Here is a 17618-nt window from a genome sequence, read left to right as displayed (position 1 = left end):
AAAGTAGAAAATAAATTTACATATACATAGTATATATCTATATATATTTTCTAAGTGCCTTCTTGGTTTGTTCTTGATTCTGAAGAAGCTCAGAATTTGATGTATTTTGTAACTTACTCAGAAAATGATAAAAGATAATTGCTTTACTACCTGTTCCTACCCTCACTAGTATAGATGGTTCTACTACCTCTGTTCTCTCTGGATCCGGGATTCAGTATCTATTAATGGTCAATGTTCTTTAATGTTCATTATATATTAAATGAAGTATTCAATTGCTAATTTTCTTTTTCCAGGGGAAAACAAAGCAGTTTCATTTGGATTTGGAAGTAGCACAGGGCTGTCATTTGCAGACCTGGCTTCCAGTAATTCTGGGGATTTTGCTTTTGGTTCTAAAGGTAAAATCAAGATAATTTTTATGATCATGTTATGGAATCAAGTTCAACTGAAAGATTTATGCCAAATTGTTAATCTTAAATTGAAAATTTCTTCCATTACTGTCAGTTTTTAGTGTTTTGATAAGAAATATTTACTATTATTGGCATTCTCTGAAGTTAGTGTGTTGTGCTGATAGTCTCCTTCCTGAAATACTGTCACTCTCACTGTCCTCCCGTTGTTCATCGATTTGCTCGAGCGGGCCCAGTAACGTCTCCATTGGAGACTTTGTTGTTACTGTGTTTGGCATATCGAATACATCATGGGTAGCTTGCCAGGTTCTGCCGTGCGGGCGAGATACTCTCGGTAGCTTGCTGGGCTCTCCGAGAGGGGCGGAGGAATCGAACTCGGGTCGGCCACGTTGGCTGCGTGCAAGGCAAACGCCCTACCCAGTGTGCTATCGCTCCAGCCCATCCTGAAATATAGAATACAAAAATCTTTTCAGGTTTTTTAAATTTTTTTTCCCTTTTTGGGTCACACCTGGCGATGCGTAGGGGTTACTCCTGGCTCTGCACTCAGGAATTACTCAGGGGTGCTCACGGGATCGTATGGGATGCTGGAAATCAAACCCGGGCCGGCCGTGTGCAAGGCAAACGCCCAACCCGCTGTGCTTTCCAGCCCCAATCTTTTCAGCTTTTAATTAACCTTGTTTTTTGGTACATTGCTCCTTTAATTATACTTTTAGAATGATTTGCAAATATTCCAAAATTTTAAGATTTTTTTAAAAGGGGATTTTATAGCTTTTTTTTCTGTAGTGACCTTGTTAGAGTTTTAATAAGTATTATGCTACTACTATGCTATTATGCTTGGTGAGCTTTCCTGATGGACCAAAAGGTCCACCACCCTGTTGCTGTAGCTAAACTCTGTAGTACCAGGAGATGAGCTTGATGAAATGGTTGTTACGGTCAGTGCCAACCCCAGCATGGAAGGGGGAGAAGTGGGTGTCACTATTTATATCGCAGGAGACAGCGTAGCCCTTGGTGTAGTCCAGGATCCCTGGAGGGGGCTCCTGCGAGGTCTGTTTCCCCACTTTTTGATGTCACTGTATTTGGCAGTTTTTTCCAGGCAGCAGGTCAGAACCATGACAGATATGTAGTGGGTGGGACATGGAAGGCAAGGCGAGTCAGCTTCTCTACCTGCTCAGGGAAGACCTTTCCCTAGCCCTTGGTGGCGCTGGTGGCAGCTGGGATGATTTTCTGGGTTGCCTCATGCTGTCCTGCCAGTTTCTCAGAGAGGCTGTCCATGGTCTTCTGGGTGGCAGTAAGGGCGTGGATGGTGTTCATGCACTCCTGGCAGGCTCAGGGGTCCTATGAAGCATCAGGGCTGGAACCTGGGTTAGCCATGTGCAAGCGACTTAGCTTCTGTACTATCTCTCTTGTCCCTTCCCTTCTCTTTTATATAGTATGGTGATTGCTTTTCCTTTCTTTTTTTGTTTTTAAACAACAACAAAAAAAAATTGGTTGGGGGAGGGCCATACCCAACAGTATTCAGGACATATTCTGCTTTGTAGCAGAGATCACTCCTGTAGTTACTGGGGGCCAGTGTACTCAAACAGTTACCGTGACACCATTTGCATATTCTTAGGCTTTCACTGCTTAAAAATTTCTGGGTCTTTTTATAGCAATAATTTTGTGAGGGGTATACTGCTGGGGATCAAATCCATGCACGGCTTCTCACATGGAAGACTTGTTCTCTGCCATATTTCCTGGTTACCTTACAGTGGTTAATGTTTTAAGGGGTTGGACTGGAACCAGGAAGGATTCCCAAGCAGTACTTGGAGGCCACTTTTGATGATACTGGGTTGGACAGCAGGTGCTGAGAGCTCCTAGGCACACCTGCAGATGCTTGGGGCTTCCATTACTATACCTAGTAGAAATGGGCAGGACTGAACTCTGCTTTTGCACACACACAGACAACCTGACACCTGAGCTATCTCTCTGGTCCCTGGGGCTATGTTTTTAAAACTTTGATTTTCAAAAAGCTTAAAAAATAATAAAACTTATTAAAAGGCTTAATAAATAATAAAACTATTTGGGAGATTAAGAAAGAAAAAAAAATGGTAGGCTAATCATATTAGGCTCTCCAACATCCTATTGGGAATTTATAAAAAAAACTCTTACTTTGAAATTTTTTGACAAAATTTTTTTTGTCAAGGGGCCAAAGTGATAGCATAGTGGATTTTCCTTGCATGTGGCCAACCTGGGTTCGATCCCTGGCATCTCATATGGTCCACCTGTGCACCGCTATGTGTAATTCCAGTGTGCATAGCCAGGAATTACTCATGAGTACTGCCAGATGTGATTTTTTTTTTAAATTGTCTGTATTTTTGGTCAAATTTTTGTTTGTTTTTGTTTTGGGGCCACACCTAGCAATGCTCAGGGATTATTTCTGGCTCTGTACTTCTGCAGTTAGGAATCACTCTTGGCAGGGCTCAAGTGGCTGTATGCAGTGTTGAGGGATTGAGTCTTGGTTGGCTATATGCAAGGCAAGCACTGTACTATTTTTTCAGCCCCTTGTCAGAAGATTTTTTTTTCCCCCATAAAGTCCTTTCCTTCAGATATTTTTGTTGGCAATTAAAAATATTTCTCTGCTGGGTTGGGGGTGTCTCAGAGTCATATTGAGGGGTGAGTGTGTTTGGCCATGCCTGGCAGTGTTTAGGGCTTGTTCCTGGCTCTCTGCTCAGGAATCACTCGAGGCTTAAGGATGCAAGGCAAGTTCATAAACCCCTGTATTATCATTCTGGCACCATATTTGTAATTTTATTTTTGGGTGACACCTGGTGGTACTTGAGTCTGCCCCTGGTGGTGCCGGGGGCCAACTTTTGTTTGAGAAACTCACCATGGATGAGTTAAGCAGGGGTGTGCTTTGCTTATATTCTTTGTGGGATTGATTGGCTAATTTGACATTTTTAGTTTTATGAAATAAGATACTTTTGAGAGCTGAGTTCTTAGTTCTTTAGAGTTCTAGATAGATATTGTGGTTTAGTATTATAAAGGTTATCTAAGACCGAACCATTTTTATTTTTAGATATTAAGCATAAATAGTCCTAAATGTATAGTGTGCTCCCTACTTTATTTCGGCTAGCCATGATAATGTATGTTAGGTATTTTACTAGATGCATTGATGAATTAACCTAAGAGGGGGATAATATGCTCATAAACATATTGATGCCACTTTTAAAGTACTCTGATTTATCCATCAGATAAAAATTTCCAGTGGGCCAATACTGGAGCAACTGTATTTGGAATACAGGCAACCAGTACAGTTGGTGAAAATGAAGATGGTAGTGATGAAGAAGTAGTTCATAATGAAGATATCCATTTTGAACCAATAGTATCATTACCAGAGGTAAATATTTTAGAATGAAAATCTTGCTACGAATTTACTTCATAGTCTGTGGTTAAAATTTAGCTTAGATGATTTTTACAGCTAGTTTTGTTTATATTTCTTTCACAGTACGTTGATTTTTTTTTTTAATGAAAGCTTTTTATTAGTGTAATGTTTATAGATTTTCTATATTGAGTTTTTGGTTGCTAAATTTCTTTTCTCCCTATCTTTATCCCTCTTTGTTGTTATTTATGACCAGGGTTGCACATAATGTCTGGTGGTATTCCTCAACTGATTTTGGTGCTTGGCACACTTGGTTACAGTGCTAGCCAAGGTTTGCACTGCTTTAGTTGTGCTGCTTGCATGTTTTCTTCAGGATGAACTTTTTTAGTTGGCACACAAGTTAGGATCTTGCCAGCAGTGGCTGCTGGGATACTAATCTCAGGTTACCTGTCCTGGACCTCTGATGTCCTGACACTCCTTTGTGCCTGTGGTTATTGGACATGATGCCCCTTTTTATGCCGAGAGTGGTACTGCTGGAAATGACGTATGGTGTTGGGGACGCAGCATGGCTGCCAGGGTCTACCTGACACACGTGGGACACTGGGGGTTCTAGCTCTCGAGCCCTGTGCTGTTCCTGCATGATCCTTTTCTGTTATGTGAACTTATGCTCTGTATGAAATTGTTGAGAACGAATAGTTTCTTTTTCTTCTTCTTGGGTAACACCCGGCGATGCACAGGGGTTACTTCTGGCCTTGTACTCAGGAATTACCCCTGGCTGTGCTCAGGGAACCATATGGGATGCTGGGGATTGGACCTGGGTCGGCCGCGTGCAAGGCAAATACCCTACCCACTGTGCTATCTCTCCAGCCCCAAGAATGAATGGTTTTTATAGGTTCTAAAAACTAATAGTTTTATAGGTTTATAGAATCTTCTATAGCATAATTTTGAAGGCAAAATATGAATCTTATTCTTGTGAAAGACTGAAAGTCTCTGAAAACAAACTGCATTTAGTTTTCTGGATGAGAATATTGTTTTAGGGGTTGGAGTTGGTAGAGCGGTTGCCTTGCACGTGGCTGACCCTGGTTCGATCCCTGGTGTCCCATATGGTCCCCCAAGCACATCCAGCAATACCGCCTGAGCATTGTTGGGTGTAGCCTAAAAGCCTAAAAAATACATATATATAAACATGCACTGTAGCACTGTCCTCCCGTTGTTCATCAGTTTGCTCCAGCGGGCCCAGTAACGTCTCCATCATGAGACTTGTTGTTACTGTGTTTGGCATATCGAATACATCACGAATACATCAGGTAGCTTGCCAGGCTTTGCCGTGAAGGTGAGATACTCTCGGTAGCTTGCCGGGCTCTCCAAGATGGGCGGAGGAATAGAACTCTGGTCAGCCAGAGTTGACCGCGTGCGAGGCAAACGCCCTACCTGCTGTGCTATCGCTCCAGCCCATGTATAAACATACAGTGTATATGTGTTTATAAATATGTGTATGTATATGTATATATAGCTTTAAGAAAATTATTTTGTCAGGCTTTTTAAAAAAAGTTACTGCACTTCCTGTTCATTGTAGATGTTGCTGTGATGACTAAGGGATTGTGCATTTATCTGGTTGCAGTCCTTGCGCATTTAATTTTTTTAATTCTGGTTTTTGCTGGGTCTTGCAGTTCTAATTTGGTTAAGTTTCGAACTCAAAATATAGTTCTCTTGTCAAAATATACACTTTGGGGCTGGAGTGATAACACAGTGGGTAGGGCGTTTGCCTTGCACTCGACCCACCTGGGTTCGATTCCCAGCATCTCATATGGTTCCTCGAGCATCGCTCGCAAATTCCTGATTTTTGAGCACTGCCAGGAGTAATTCCTGATTTGCGAACCCGGGAGTAATCCCTGAGTATCGCCGGGTGTGACCCAGAAAGAAAACAAAAAAACCAAACACTACACTTTTTGAAACTTCTTTCGTTCTATGAAAAAAAGTATAGTTAGGGGGCTGGAGAAATAGCTTACCTTGCAAGCGACTAACTCAGGTTTGATCCCTGACAGCCCATATGGGACCCGGAACATTGCCAGGAGTGATTACTGAGCGCCAAGCCAGGAGTAACTCCTGAGGACTTCCATGTGTGGGCCAAAAATCAAAAGAAAAAAGAATATTTAATAATTTCTGGAGGCAGAAGAGGCATTTACTAAGAAAAAATGTTTAATGACAAATTTGTTATTGTCTCCTTCAAGTTAAATTTGTTATGTGCTCTAACAAATTTAGAGCACATAAATTGTGGATTTCTAAGGACACTGTTGGTATATGTTAATGTCATTTCAAAAAAGGTAGATCTTTAAGACTTTGGACATTTGAAATTTGTCTGAAAGACGTTTTAAGCATAGTTAATAATTTCATATTCTGTTATAGGTAGAAGTAAAATCTGGAGAAGAAGACGAAGAAATTTTATTTAAAGAACGAGCCAAACTCTATAGATGGGATCGAGATGTCAGTCAGTGGAAAGAACGTGGTGTTGGAGATATAAAGATTCTTTGGCATATGATGAAGAATTATTACCGGATCCTAATGAGAAGAGATCAGGTTTTTAAAGTTTGTGCAAACCATGTTATTACCAAAACAATGGAATTAAAACCCTTAAATGTTTCGAATAATGCTTTAGTTTGGACTGCTTCAGATTATGCTGGTGAGTTTCATATTTAGATGCTGCTTTTCATTTTTTGAAGCTCTTTAAAATATAATATAAATATTTAAAGAATTTGTAATAACTTTTTTTGTGTGTGTTGTTTAATAGATGGAGAAGCAAAGGTGGAACAGCTTGCAGTGAGATTTAAAACAAAAGAAATGGCAGATTGTTTTAAGAAAAAAATTGAAGAATGCCAACAGAATTTATTGAACCAAGGGCAGGTATCTCTGACAGCAGAGTTATCAAAGGAGACAAATCCTGTGGTGTTTTTTGATGTTTGTGCAGATGACGAACCTTTAGGACGCATAACCATGGAATTATTTTCAAACATTGTTCCTCAAACTGCTGAGAACTTCCGAGCACTTTGCACTGGAGAGAAGGGTTTTGGTTTCAAGAACTCCATTTTTCACAGAGTAGTGCCAGATTTTGTTTGCCAGGTAAGTGTAGAAATGTGTGTCACAAGAACTCGAAAAAAATTTGAATGCTGTGTTTTGTATGCATTTTCTTAAAATTTTTTTTTTTTTTTTAGCTCTTCTGTATAGTTGGTGTTGCCACCTCAGCTTTTTACTCCCACAATAACTTTCCACAAAATGGTTCAGAGTTTTAAGAATAGCTTGAAACTTACTAGAATTTTTTCCTTTCTTTTTTTTCCCCCCTGTGGTTGTGGTGGGGATGTTGGCCACATCCAGAGGTACTCAGGGGCTTTGTGCTCAGTAGTGACCCCAAGGAGCATCAGGGATTTGAACTAGAGTGGTTGGGATGTGATTTTTCTGTCTCTGAAACTTGTAGAAAGAGTGGGGAAAAGATTTTATTCTTTAAAAATTTTCTTCAGTTGAAACCCAAGCACAAAAATAGGTAAGTCTGCAACTGTACCTCATGATGTCTCACTATTAAAAAAATAATAAATTAATTAAAAATTTTTTTTCTTCATTTTGGGGGCTGGAATGATAGTAGAGTGGGTAGGGTGTTTGCCTTGCATGCGGCTGACCTAATTTTGATCCTTGGCAACCCATATAATCCCCTGAGCACCAGGAGTAGTTCTTGAGTGCATGGCCGGGTGTGACCCAAAAAGCCAAAGAAACAAAAATCTTCATTTTTAAAATCAAATTTAATTTAACTTTTTGGTGATGCTCAGGAGTTACTTCTGGCTCTACATTCAGGAATTGCTCCTGGTGATGTTTGGGGGGACTATACAGGGTGCCTGGGACCAAACCAGGGTTGGCCAGGTGCTACTCACTGTATTATCATTATTCTGACTAAGAATTTTCTTCTTTAAGAGGGGTGTGTGTGTGTGTGTGTGTGTGTGTGTGTGTGTGTGTGTGTGTGTGTGTGTGTGTAATACATATATATCTCACAGATAGGTGAGGTCATCCTGTAGTTTGTCCTTTTGGCTTACTTCATGTGGCATAATTGGAAGAACGAATGTACTGTAGTTAAGGGGGATTCCTAGAATACCTTTGAATTCAGATTATAAGGAGGAGAAGACAGAGAGGGAAAGAAATTCAGGAGGAATGGAAGAATATGAGAAAGAAAATTAATGGGAGATCATGAGTCAGGATATATTAGTAATGTGGGGGAGTGGTGTAACTATACTTATAAATATCCAAATCATAGACAATCCGATTAAACAACCACCAAACTTTAAAATATGCTTCTAAAGGTGGTAGGCTGTGAGGTGTCGTGGGAGAGACTTGGGGGGAACACTGGTGGAAGAAGTTTGACAGTGGGGGTGGATGGATTGGTGCTATGTCTAAAAATCAACTGTTAATGACATTGTAAATACCATTTTTTTAATTAAATATTTTTCTTCCCAAGCTGGGTTTTCCAGGAAGCTGTGTCTACCAGATTGACTTTGTAGTGATTAATGTGTATACTACAACATTTTTTTCCATGGTTCCCATTAAACTTTTATTTTTCTAAAATTTCCCAGGGGGGAGATATCACCAAGCATAATGGAACAGGAGGACGGTCCATTTATGGAGAAAAATTTGAAGATGAAAATTTTATTGTGAAGCATACTGGTCCTGGATTACTATCAATGGCTAATAAAGGCCGGGATACAAATAATTCTCAATTTTTTATAACACTGAAAAAAACAGAACATTTGGACTTTAAGCATGTAGTGTTTGGGTTTGTTAAGGATGGCATGGATACTGTGAGAAAAATAGAATCATTTGGTTCTCCTGAAGGATCTGTTAGTCGACGAATTATTATCACAGAATGTGGACAAATATAAAAATCATTGCTTTTTATAGTAAATTTTACCTTTCATGAGCAGTTGATGCTTAGCTGTTAAGACAGTATGGTAATTATGTTCAGCTTATGAAAATGGACGTTTCCAGTGTATAAATGTTAAATTGCAGCTTATAGCTGTTGTCACTTTTTAATGTGTTATATTTGACCTTGCATGGTGTGAAATAAAAGTTTAAACACTGGTGTATTTCAGGTGTACTTGTGTTTGTGTACTCCTGACATATCTGTATTGAAATAATACTAGTCTTGTTAAAAGCAATAGTCTTAAACTATTGAAGGAATATGATATATGCAATTTGCTTTTAACTTAGCATACTGAACTTTCTGCATGGACATGCTTAGTGTTTTGAAAAAGGGACCACAATTTGGATAATTATAATTTTAAATTTGAAATATATTTGGTAATTTTAACTAATAATGTGCTTATTTATGAATTCTCATTATGAATGAATAAGTCACAGAGGATAGAGACTTAACCAAAGTGCTCTTCTATAATCCTTGCACCTCCTGTATAGTAAATTAACTTTTAAGCAGAGTATCTTCTATTCTTAAAATATGTAGCTTCCTGCGCCCTTTCAAAGGTATTAAATTTTTACATTTTAGACAAGTTGAGGATTAGATTTTTTTTTAAATTTCTCTGTCATGTTTCTACTACCTCAAACTGCAGCGTGGTTCTGATAGAACTTGAAATTTCCCTTGCAGTGATTGTGATAAAGTATGAATATTTTAAGATCTATACCCATGTTCTTTGGTTAAAGATTTGCTTTATACTAGATTGTTGCAGTACCTTTTTTTCTGGTGAATTTTGTAGCAAAAAATAAAGTGATGATTGTTAAATAGCCATGACATTTTAAACCATTTATTACTTGTGCATCTAATTTTTTGTTCATTCTATATTCGGACATAAAAATAAGGACAGTTAAAGTTCTGTAAACTCAGAATGTCACATAATTTTCAGAACTCCTAAGGAAGTATTTCAGATTTTTAAGTAACACTGAACATTTATTTAGAAATAGCTAATGTTAGAAAGGTTAGACAAAGTATAAAGGTGATCCCACTCGATAATAGTGCCACAAAGACTGTAGTCAGAGTACAAAATTTGGTATATTCTAATTAAGATTGGCCTTCTTTCTATGCTCTTCCCAGTGAAACTGCCTCATCTTATTTAGTTAAAGGCTCGAGCGGGCCCAGTAACGTCTCCATTGGAGACTTTGTTGTTACTGTGTTTGGCATATCGAATACTCTTGGTAGCTTGCCTGGCTCTCCGAGAGGGGCGGAGGAATCGAACTCGGGTCAGCCATGTTGGCCGCTTGTAAGGCGAATGCCCTACCGCTGTGCTATCACTCCAGCCCTAGTTAAAGGCAGTGAGATTTATTCTGTTGACCAGTTCTATCGGAGGGAAGTCAGATGTGGTTTTTCTGAACAATGAATGAATGATTAAATATCACAAATCTAGTTGGTCAGAGGCAAACAAGATACTTGAAATAAAGTACTCTAGTATAAGAGCTGAATTATTGGAACCTTAAGGAGAACCAAGGATTTAAAATATATGTATAATTAATATCTTTTGGAGGCCTGAGGAATAAAGGGCTAAGGCACATGCTTTGCATATGATAGGTGGCAGGTGCACTTGCTGGCAATGAACCACAAGCATTGCTGAAAGTGTCTCAAAAAGAAAAAAAATCAGTTTCTGTGGAAACCTATGTAAATGTAAGTTGATGTGAAAGTCTTGTATTTTTTAGCTTGATCCCTTTGTCAAGATTTCAGAATAAAATTAAAATGCAAGAGCAATTTAGAATTTTTGGAGAATTCAGTATAATACCAGTTCCTCTTCAAGCAGAAAATTCAGAGTTAGCTCTAAAGACCATACTTCGAAAAATTTTGATTAAATGGTATGCAAATCAGCATTTTCAGTACTCTTGATGTGGTAGAGGACTTGATGATTTTTGGAAAGTGGCACACTAGGCCGTGCTCCTGGTTTGCTCCTGGCATGGCATGGTGGGCCATATGAGATAAAGGGAATCTATCCTGAGTCAGCTGCATGGAAGGCAAGAAAGAGTTTTATTAGCTGTACTAGCACTCTGGCTACATGATTTTTTTCTTGTTATTGTAATTTTATGGTCAAAATGATGTGTATTTTTAAGAAATGGGCTTTTTAAGTCAACTGCTTAAAGATTAAATATGAAGAAATTATTTGTACACTTTAATACTGTATTTCAAAAAGGTTTTGGCTTTAGTAATACTTAGATAACCATTAAAACATTGACCTAAAATTTGGCATTTCAGAAATTTTTTTTCCCCTCTTTTCTGTATTTTTTGAGGAACATAGAATCCAGCAAACCTGAGTTCACACATCTTGTTGAACAATTTCAAGAGGTAAGGAATTAACACTAGTATAAATGTATGAGAGAAATTAGTTAACTAACACAGGATTTAGGTGTGACTGAAAATAAAGTGACTTTGAAAATAAGGTGACTATAAACATTGGGGAAAACTTGTTTATAAAGTACGATTTTAGAAAGTTTATATTCTAATACTTGTTTTACAGTGTAATTCTCTTGAGACTTGCCACATGGAACATACGCCAATCACAGGGAAAGAGAGGCACACCGTTCTGAAAAATTTAGGCTCTGCAGGAAGAAAACACTCCTAATTTTCCCCATACCTACTTGAATATCACGCCGGCCTTGACTTCAGGTGTATATTGATCCAAATCACACTGCATAAATACATACATACATACATACATACATACATGCATACTTCATCGGTTCCACGGGAAGGGTGTGTGTGTGTGACGTCAACCAAGTAAATCTTGGCCCACCCCTGTTCACTCCTTATGGACATTCTTAACCCTGGAAGGAGCTGCTGATGCCCTGCTGGCAATGGGAGCACGGCTGTGGTGCAAGCAGCCCATCTGCTTATCCTCACCCACGGGCATGACTTAGGAAAGTCATGCTTTTCATGTCAGCAAGAGAAGACCACTCATAGTCAACATCGCAGTAAAAGGCCTTAGGCATCAAATAATTTTGCAAGTAAAACAGAAAAGATCACTTTTTTTTTTCTGGTTTTTGATTTTGGGTCACAGCTGGAGACGTTTAGGGTCTTACTTGCAAATACAGAGTCTAGAGAGGGGGCGGGGGAGGGGCAGGAGAGAGCTCTTGGCTGTGCACACAACTGCCTTGCAGGACCTGGGCTCTATCACCGACCCTACCTGGGGCTCTGAGCTCAGACAGGAGCAGCCCCAGAACACGCATGAACGAGTCCCCCCAGACTTGCGGGTCTGGGGCAGCGGATTTTGTCGAAGGGGGCGGGGCCTGCGCGCACCAGTCGCGGCGGGCGGGGCGGGGAGGAGCGGGGCGGGGCCTGCGCGCGGGTCCCGGCCAGCGGCCGGCGGGGCGGAGCTTGCGCGCGCGGGACCTGGGCGGCGGGCGGCGGAGTGGGGCCGGCGGGCGGAAGTGAGCCGTGGCGTGACGTGCCCCGCGCCGGCCCGGCTCTTCCCGCCGCGCTTCGAACGCGGTTCCCGGGCAACAACGGTGGCCGGGCTGCGACATGGAGCCGAGGCTCGTCAAGCCGCCGGGGCAAGACCCTGCTGTGGAGCGTCTCAAGAGCCGCTACGGGCTGGCGGGCAGCGCCGTCGCTGAGGGCCGGTCTCGGCGCCGGGCCGGGGACGCGCGGGAGGAGCAGGCGTGGCCCGGGGTGCGTAGGGCGCGAGGTGGCTCGCTGAGGGGCTCGGCGCCCTGACGGAGTGGCCAGTGCCTCCAAACAGTGACTCCTTAGCGAGCCTGCCTCCACGGGGTCCCAGAGGTGACCGCTGCCCCTTCCCCAGGTCTGCGGTCCCCCGCGTTCCGCCACGTCTAACGCCTCGCCTCCCGCTGGCACCGCCTCAGGCTGGCTCAGCGCCAGGGGCCCCGCCACCCTGAGACGCTGCGGCGTGGTGTCAGCGACGCCCCTTGGAGCCTCTTCCCGGGGAGGAGACGGGCCGGGGGCAGGCCCGCGCAGGGGAGAGGCGCGCGGCGCTGGCTGCGGCACGGGCTGCCGCGCCTCAGGGACAGGAGTCGCCTTCTGCCCTAGGTGCGGGCCGCGGGGTCGCTCAGCCTTTAATGAGTACGACGGGTGGGGGGTTCGTTATTTTAATACATGGCAAATATATTACCCAGATTCTTTTTCTTTTCTTTTAGTTTGACTTTTCGAATGTTAGTCAGGCTAAATGTAAGAGAAGATATCTAGCCTCCCCAGGTAAGCGGGTAAACTACTATGACAGTTTTAACAAATTTGAGAGAAAAGTGAGTTTTTTTAAAAAAAAGTCTATTTTTGTTTCGGATTATGAATGGTGCAAGGTATCGTCTTACAAAGTCTTTTTATTCCTGAAGGAATTTTATTTTTTCTGGCACCAAAGTAGTGCTCTGGGGGCTAGGAAAAACTCCTGGGGATGCTCTCCCCAGCTCCTGCCCTGAGGACCCAAGATGTTGCGGGGCGGGGGGCTTCTTCAGATCCAGCTCAGAACCTCAGAACCGTCACGTGCTCAAGCCTTTTCAGTTATGTGGATAGGTCAAATTAAATGGAAATTTCTTTTTTGGTGTTTCTGTTACAGTATTTCTGCCTTTTAATATGCTAAAATGTAAACAAGTAAAATATACTAATCTTTCTCTTTTTCTCCCTCCCTCTTCTTCCTTCCTTCCTTCCTTCCCTCCCTCCCTCCCTCCCTCCTTCCCTCCCTCCCTCCCTATTCTTTTTTTTCTTTCTTTCCCTCCCACACTTTGTAGTACTCCTGAACTGACTCCTTGAAGAGCTTCCTTAGCCATTTCTAAATTTCTGGTCAGAGAAGTTAGCCATTTACTTTGACTACTAATTATAGGCTACTACTTTATCAAACAATGTTTTAAGATCTAGGAAACTTAAAAATTAAATGTTAAATGTGTGAAGACTGACAAGGAGATAAAACTTGTGCCTGAGAGGCCCTGGTTTCAGTTCCTAACATCACTATCTCCAGAGCACTGTTTCGGATACTCCATTCTTGTCTAAAATGACTGAAAGGTAATACCTTGACTGGGTAGAAAGAAGCTAGGTTTTAAAATTTAGTCTTTTCACTTACTGGTTGTGTTATTTGGAAGATTTCACAATACATCTTGTTTCTTAGATTACTAATAATTAGAAAAGGAATAAACAAACCAATTTTGCTTTATCCTGTCTGTTCATAGGATCAAATGATGAAAAGAGCATTTTATATTCACTGAAGTACTCTGTAAATACAAGATTTAGTAGACCTGTTATCTGGATGTAGGTCGATGCATAGATAAGTCATGAAGGAGTTTTGCTGTCTTTTAAGAATCTGTTAGATCCTTAGTATCTGGTATCAGTAAGAAATCTGTTACTTTCTTTTCTTTTTTTGTTAACAGATGATTTTGATACCTATTCTTCTGGAGATAAAGTTTGTTCAGCATCACGATGTTATTCTGATGAAAACAAGTATTGTAGGACACCTCTTACAGGTTCATTCAAGCACTTAAATATAAATAGGTAAAATACCTGTTCCTCTTCCTCTAGTATCTTAAAAAAACAAGAGGGTAAAGGTTGTTATGTGTTTGCTTTTTCTCAGAGGAAAGCAAGTAGTTAGAGCCTACTAAATAGTTGAAGAGACATGTTAATTTTTATGGATATTTTTGTGATTAAAATATAACTAACCTTATATTTGGTGGCCTAATGCAAAGTCACTTGCATGATATGCAAGGTGAAAAATAATTTTTTAAAAATTTTATTTTTAAAAATGTTTTTAGTGAATCACCGTGAGGTACAGTTACAGACTTACAAACTTTCGTGCTTACTTTTTAGTCATAACAATGATCGAGTACCCACCCCGAAAAATAATTTTTTAAATTGGGATTATATGTGATACTGTGGGAGATCAGGGGTATTCGCAGTGTTGCAGGGTGGACATAGGCAAGAACCGCACAGTGCTGGGGTTGGAATTCCATCTCACACATGCTCAACATTTACCTGGAAAACGTGCCTGAAACTTTCCTTTGCTTTATTTTTAGTCATTTAAGACTAAAACGAAGATTTACCCTTTCTTAGAAGTAAAGGAACTAGAATTTTTGAAAAAGGTTTGTTTGTTTCTTTGTTTTGTGGGTTATGCATTGCTTTTAAATTTTTTTTCAATTGAATTACTCTGAGATAGGGGCTGGAGTGATAGCACAGTGGGTAGGTCGTTTGCCTTGCATGCAGCTGTCCCGGCTGACCCTCCGCCCCTCTTGGAGAGCCTGGCAAGCTACCGAGAGTATCTTGCCCGCACAACAAATCCTGACAAGCTACCCATGACATATTAGATATGCCAAACATAGTAACAAGTCTCACAATGTTAGTGGACCCTCTCGAACAAATCAATGAACAACGGGAGAACAGTGACTGTGAGATCGACCCTTACAAAGCTGTTCGTGATTAGGTTTCAGTCATACAGTGTTCCAACACCCATCCCTCCACCAGTATATATGTCCCAGCACCAGCACCAGTATCCCCAGTTTCCCTCCCTTCACCCCCACCTCCCAGCCTGCCTATGGCAGGCTCTTTTGTCTCTCACTCTCCTTTTCGGCATTGTAGTTTGCAATACAGAAACTGTATTACCAGGAATATCCCTTTAACTAATTTTAACACTCAGTTCTTGTCCAACATGATTGTTTCCAGCTATTATTATTATACTGTTCCCTTCTCTATCTTACCACACAGACTTGTGGTTGATTCCAGTCATTGACTTGTCCTCCTAGCCCCTGTTTTCACTGTGGATATTAGTCTTCATATACACACACACACACACACACATATACATGTGTGTAGATATATAGATATTTATATACCACAGGTGAATGCAGTCATTCTATATCTGTCCTCCTTCTGACTTACTTCACTCAGCATGATACTCTCCATGTCTTATTTATAGGAAAATTCCATGACTTCATTTTTTCTGACACCTGCATAGTATTCCATTGTGTAGATGTACCAAAGTTTCTTTAACCAGTTGTCTGTTCTCGGGCACTCAGGTTGTTTCCAGGTTCTGGCTATTGTGAACAGTGCTGCAATGAACATACAGGTGCAGATGTCATTTCTACTGGCTTTTTTGCACCCTTGGGATATACTCCCAGAAGTGGCCTTACTGGGTCAAATGAGAGCTCAATTTCTAGTTTCTTTAGAAACGTTCATATTGTTTTCCAAAATGTCTGGACCAGTCGGCATTCCCACCAGCATGAAGGAGAGTCCTTTTCTCCCCACATCCATGCCAATACCAGTTGCTTTTGTTTTGGATGTGTGCTAATCTCTGTGATGTGAGATGATATCTCATTGTTGTTTTGATCCGCATCTCCCTGATGATTAGTGATGAAGAACATTTTTTCATGTGCCTTTTGGTCATTGTAATTTCTTCTTGAAGAAAGTTTCTGTTCATATTATTTCCCCATTTTCTGATGGGGTTGGATGTTTTCTTCTTGTAGAATTCAACCACTGCCTTGTATACTTACTTGGTCAGTGGCCTTTTATCTTTGAAGATACCTTTAGCTTCAATATCATGGAGAATTTTTTTTCTTCTATGTACCTTATGGAGTCTGGTATGATGTTGAGTTATTTAATCCATTTTGATCTGACTTCTGTGCATGATGTTAGATAGAGGTCTGAGCCTATTTTTTTGCATGGAGCTGTCCAGTTTTAATAGCACCACTTGATAAAGAGACTTTCATTCTTCCATTTCATATTTCTTGCTCCCTTATCAAAAATTAAGTGATCATATATTTGAAGGTGTGTGTCAGAATATTCAGTTGTATTCCATTGGTCTGCAGGTCTATTTAATTTATTTTTATTTTATTTTTAAAAGTTTTTCACAGTAATTTGTTATATTTAAAATTCCAACACTAGTCCCACCACCATTACACCTACCCACCACCATATTTTCAAAGTTTCTACCCCAATTCCCAAACCCTGTCCCCAAAGCAGATCCTAAATATTTATTTTGTATTGCTTGTTATGAATAATCCGCTAAAAATAATCCAAAAAAGTTTCCTTAGAGGAAAGTCTGTGAAGATTGTTGTCTCTCACCCTGGAGCCAGTAAGCCCTTGTATAAGATTAACAACTAATAAAACGTTGCACCACTGCAAATGTGGCCAGGAATTCTAAAATTTGTGCCACTTGGCTAATGTTAGGTGTTATTAGAACGATGTCTTAAGTGAAGCAGGGGTGGTGTAGTTGCCAACCATCTATCTTCACTCCCATTCCTTCCCATTTCAGTCTTCGCATGGCATTCTCGAGGGTAGCACGAAGAGTTTTGGTGAAATGGTATTGCCCTGCCGAACCCCTCTCTTGACATGGATGATCACTTTCTTGTAGAATGGTGAGATCCTGGTGGTGAATCTGTAATACAGCTCATGGAGGATCCTGATGTACTGAGTTTGAATGCCCTGTTTGGCTAGGGCTTCACTGACTGCTTCAGTCTCAACAGAATGAAAGGCCTTCTTTTAAATCAATGAACGTTAGACAGAGAGGCATCTTGAGCTCCTGAGAAACCTCATTGAGCTTGGTCGTCATGTGGATATGGTTGATTGTGCTGAACCCTTTTTGGAACCTGACTTGCTCACATGGTTGTCCTTCATCTAGTGTTCTGCCAATCCTATTCAGGATGACTCCAGTGAACAGCTTGTAGACGATGGACAACAGGCAGATCGGGTGATAGTTTCCAACTAGTGATAGGTCTATTCAAATATTCCACATATTCTTGGTTCAGCCTTGGGAGATTGTAGGAATCCAGGAATTAATCAATTTTTTTTAGGTTCTTTAGTTTAATGGTGGGCTGGAGCGATAGCACAGCGGGTAGGGCGTTTGCCTTGCATGCAGCCAACATGGCCAACCCGAGTTCTATTCCTCCACCCCTTTCGGAGAGCCTGG

General features: G+C 40.9%; 2 protein-coding genes across 9 annotated transcripts in view; both read left to right on the top strand.

The window, feature by feature from the left end:
• LOC130024028 (E3 SUMO-protein ligase RanBP2-like) overlaps positions 1 to 9531 on the top strand; it is a 78387-nt gene extending 68856 nt beyond the window's left edge. For both annotated transcript variants that reach the window (XM_056114643.1, XM_056114642.1), the window contains 5 exons: positions 294 to 395; positions 3635 to 3780; positions 6169 to 6442; positions 6551 to 6879; positions 8373 to 9531. In XM_056114643.1, coding sequence (XP_055970618.1) covers positions 294 to 395; positions 3635 to 3780; positions 6169 to 6442; positions 6551 to 6879; positions 8373 to 8678 — 1157 coding nt within the window. In that variant the 3' untranslated portion in view covers positions 8679 to 9531. The remainder of the gene's footprint in view (positions 1 to 293; positions 396 to 3634; positions 3781 to 6168; positions 6443 to 6550; positions 6880 to 8372) is intronic.
• A 2685-nt stretch (positions 9532 to 12216) lies between these two features.
• The window catches only part of CCDC138 (coiled-coil domain containing 138), a 113622-nt gene continuing 108220 nt past the window's right edge, over positions 12217 to 17618 (top strand). For 3 of the 7 annotated variants that reach the window (XM_056114683.1, XM_056114682.1, XM_056114684.1), the window contains exons 1-3: positions 12248 to 12331; positions 12877 to 12934; positions 14095 to 14215. In XM_056114683.1, coding sequence (XP_055970658.1) covers positions 12248 to 12331; positions 12877 to 12934; positions 14095 to 14215 — 263 coding nt within the window. Of the gene's footprint in view, positions 12395 to 12874; positions 12935 to 14094; positions 14216 to 17618 lie in introns of all 7 variants that reach the window. The other 4 variants (XM_056114681.1, XM_056114680.1, XM_056114679.1 and 1 more) reach the window with 3 other exon arrangements.

Source organism: Sorex fumeus, unplaced genomic scaffold (assembly GCF_029834395.1).
Source record: "Sorex fumeus unplaced genomic scaffold, SorFum_2.1 ptg000026l, whole genome shotgun sequence".
Lineage (NCBI taxonomy): Eukaryota > Metazoa > Chordata > Mammalia > Eulipotyphla > Soricidae > Sorex > Sorex fumeus.
This window is presented reverse-complemented; position numbering and strand designations above follow the sequence as displayed.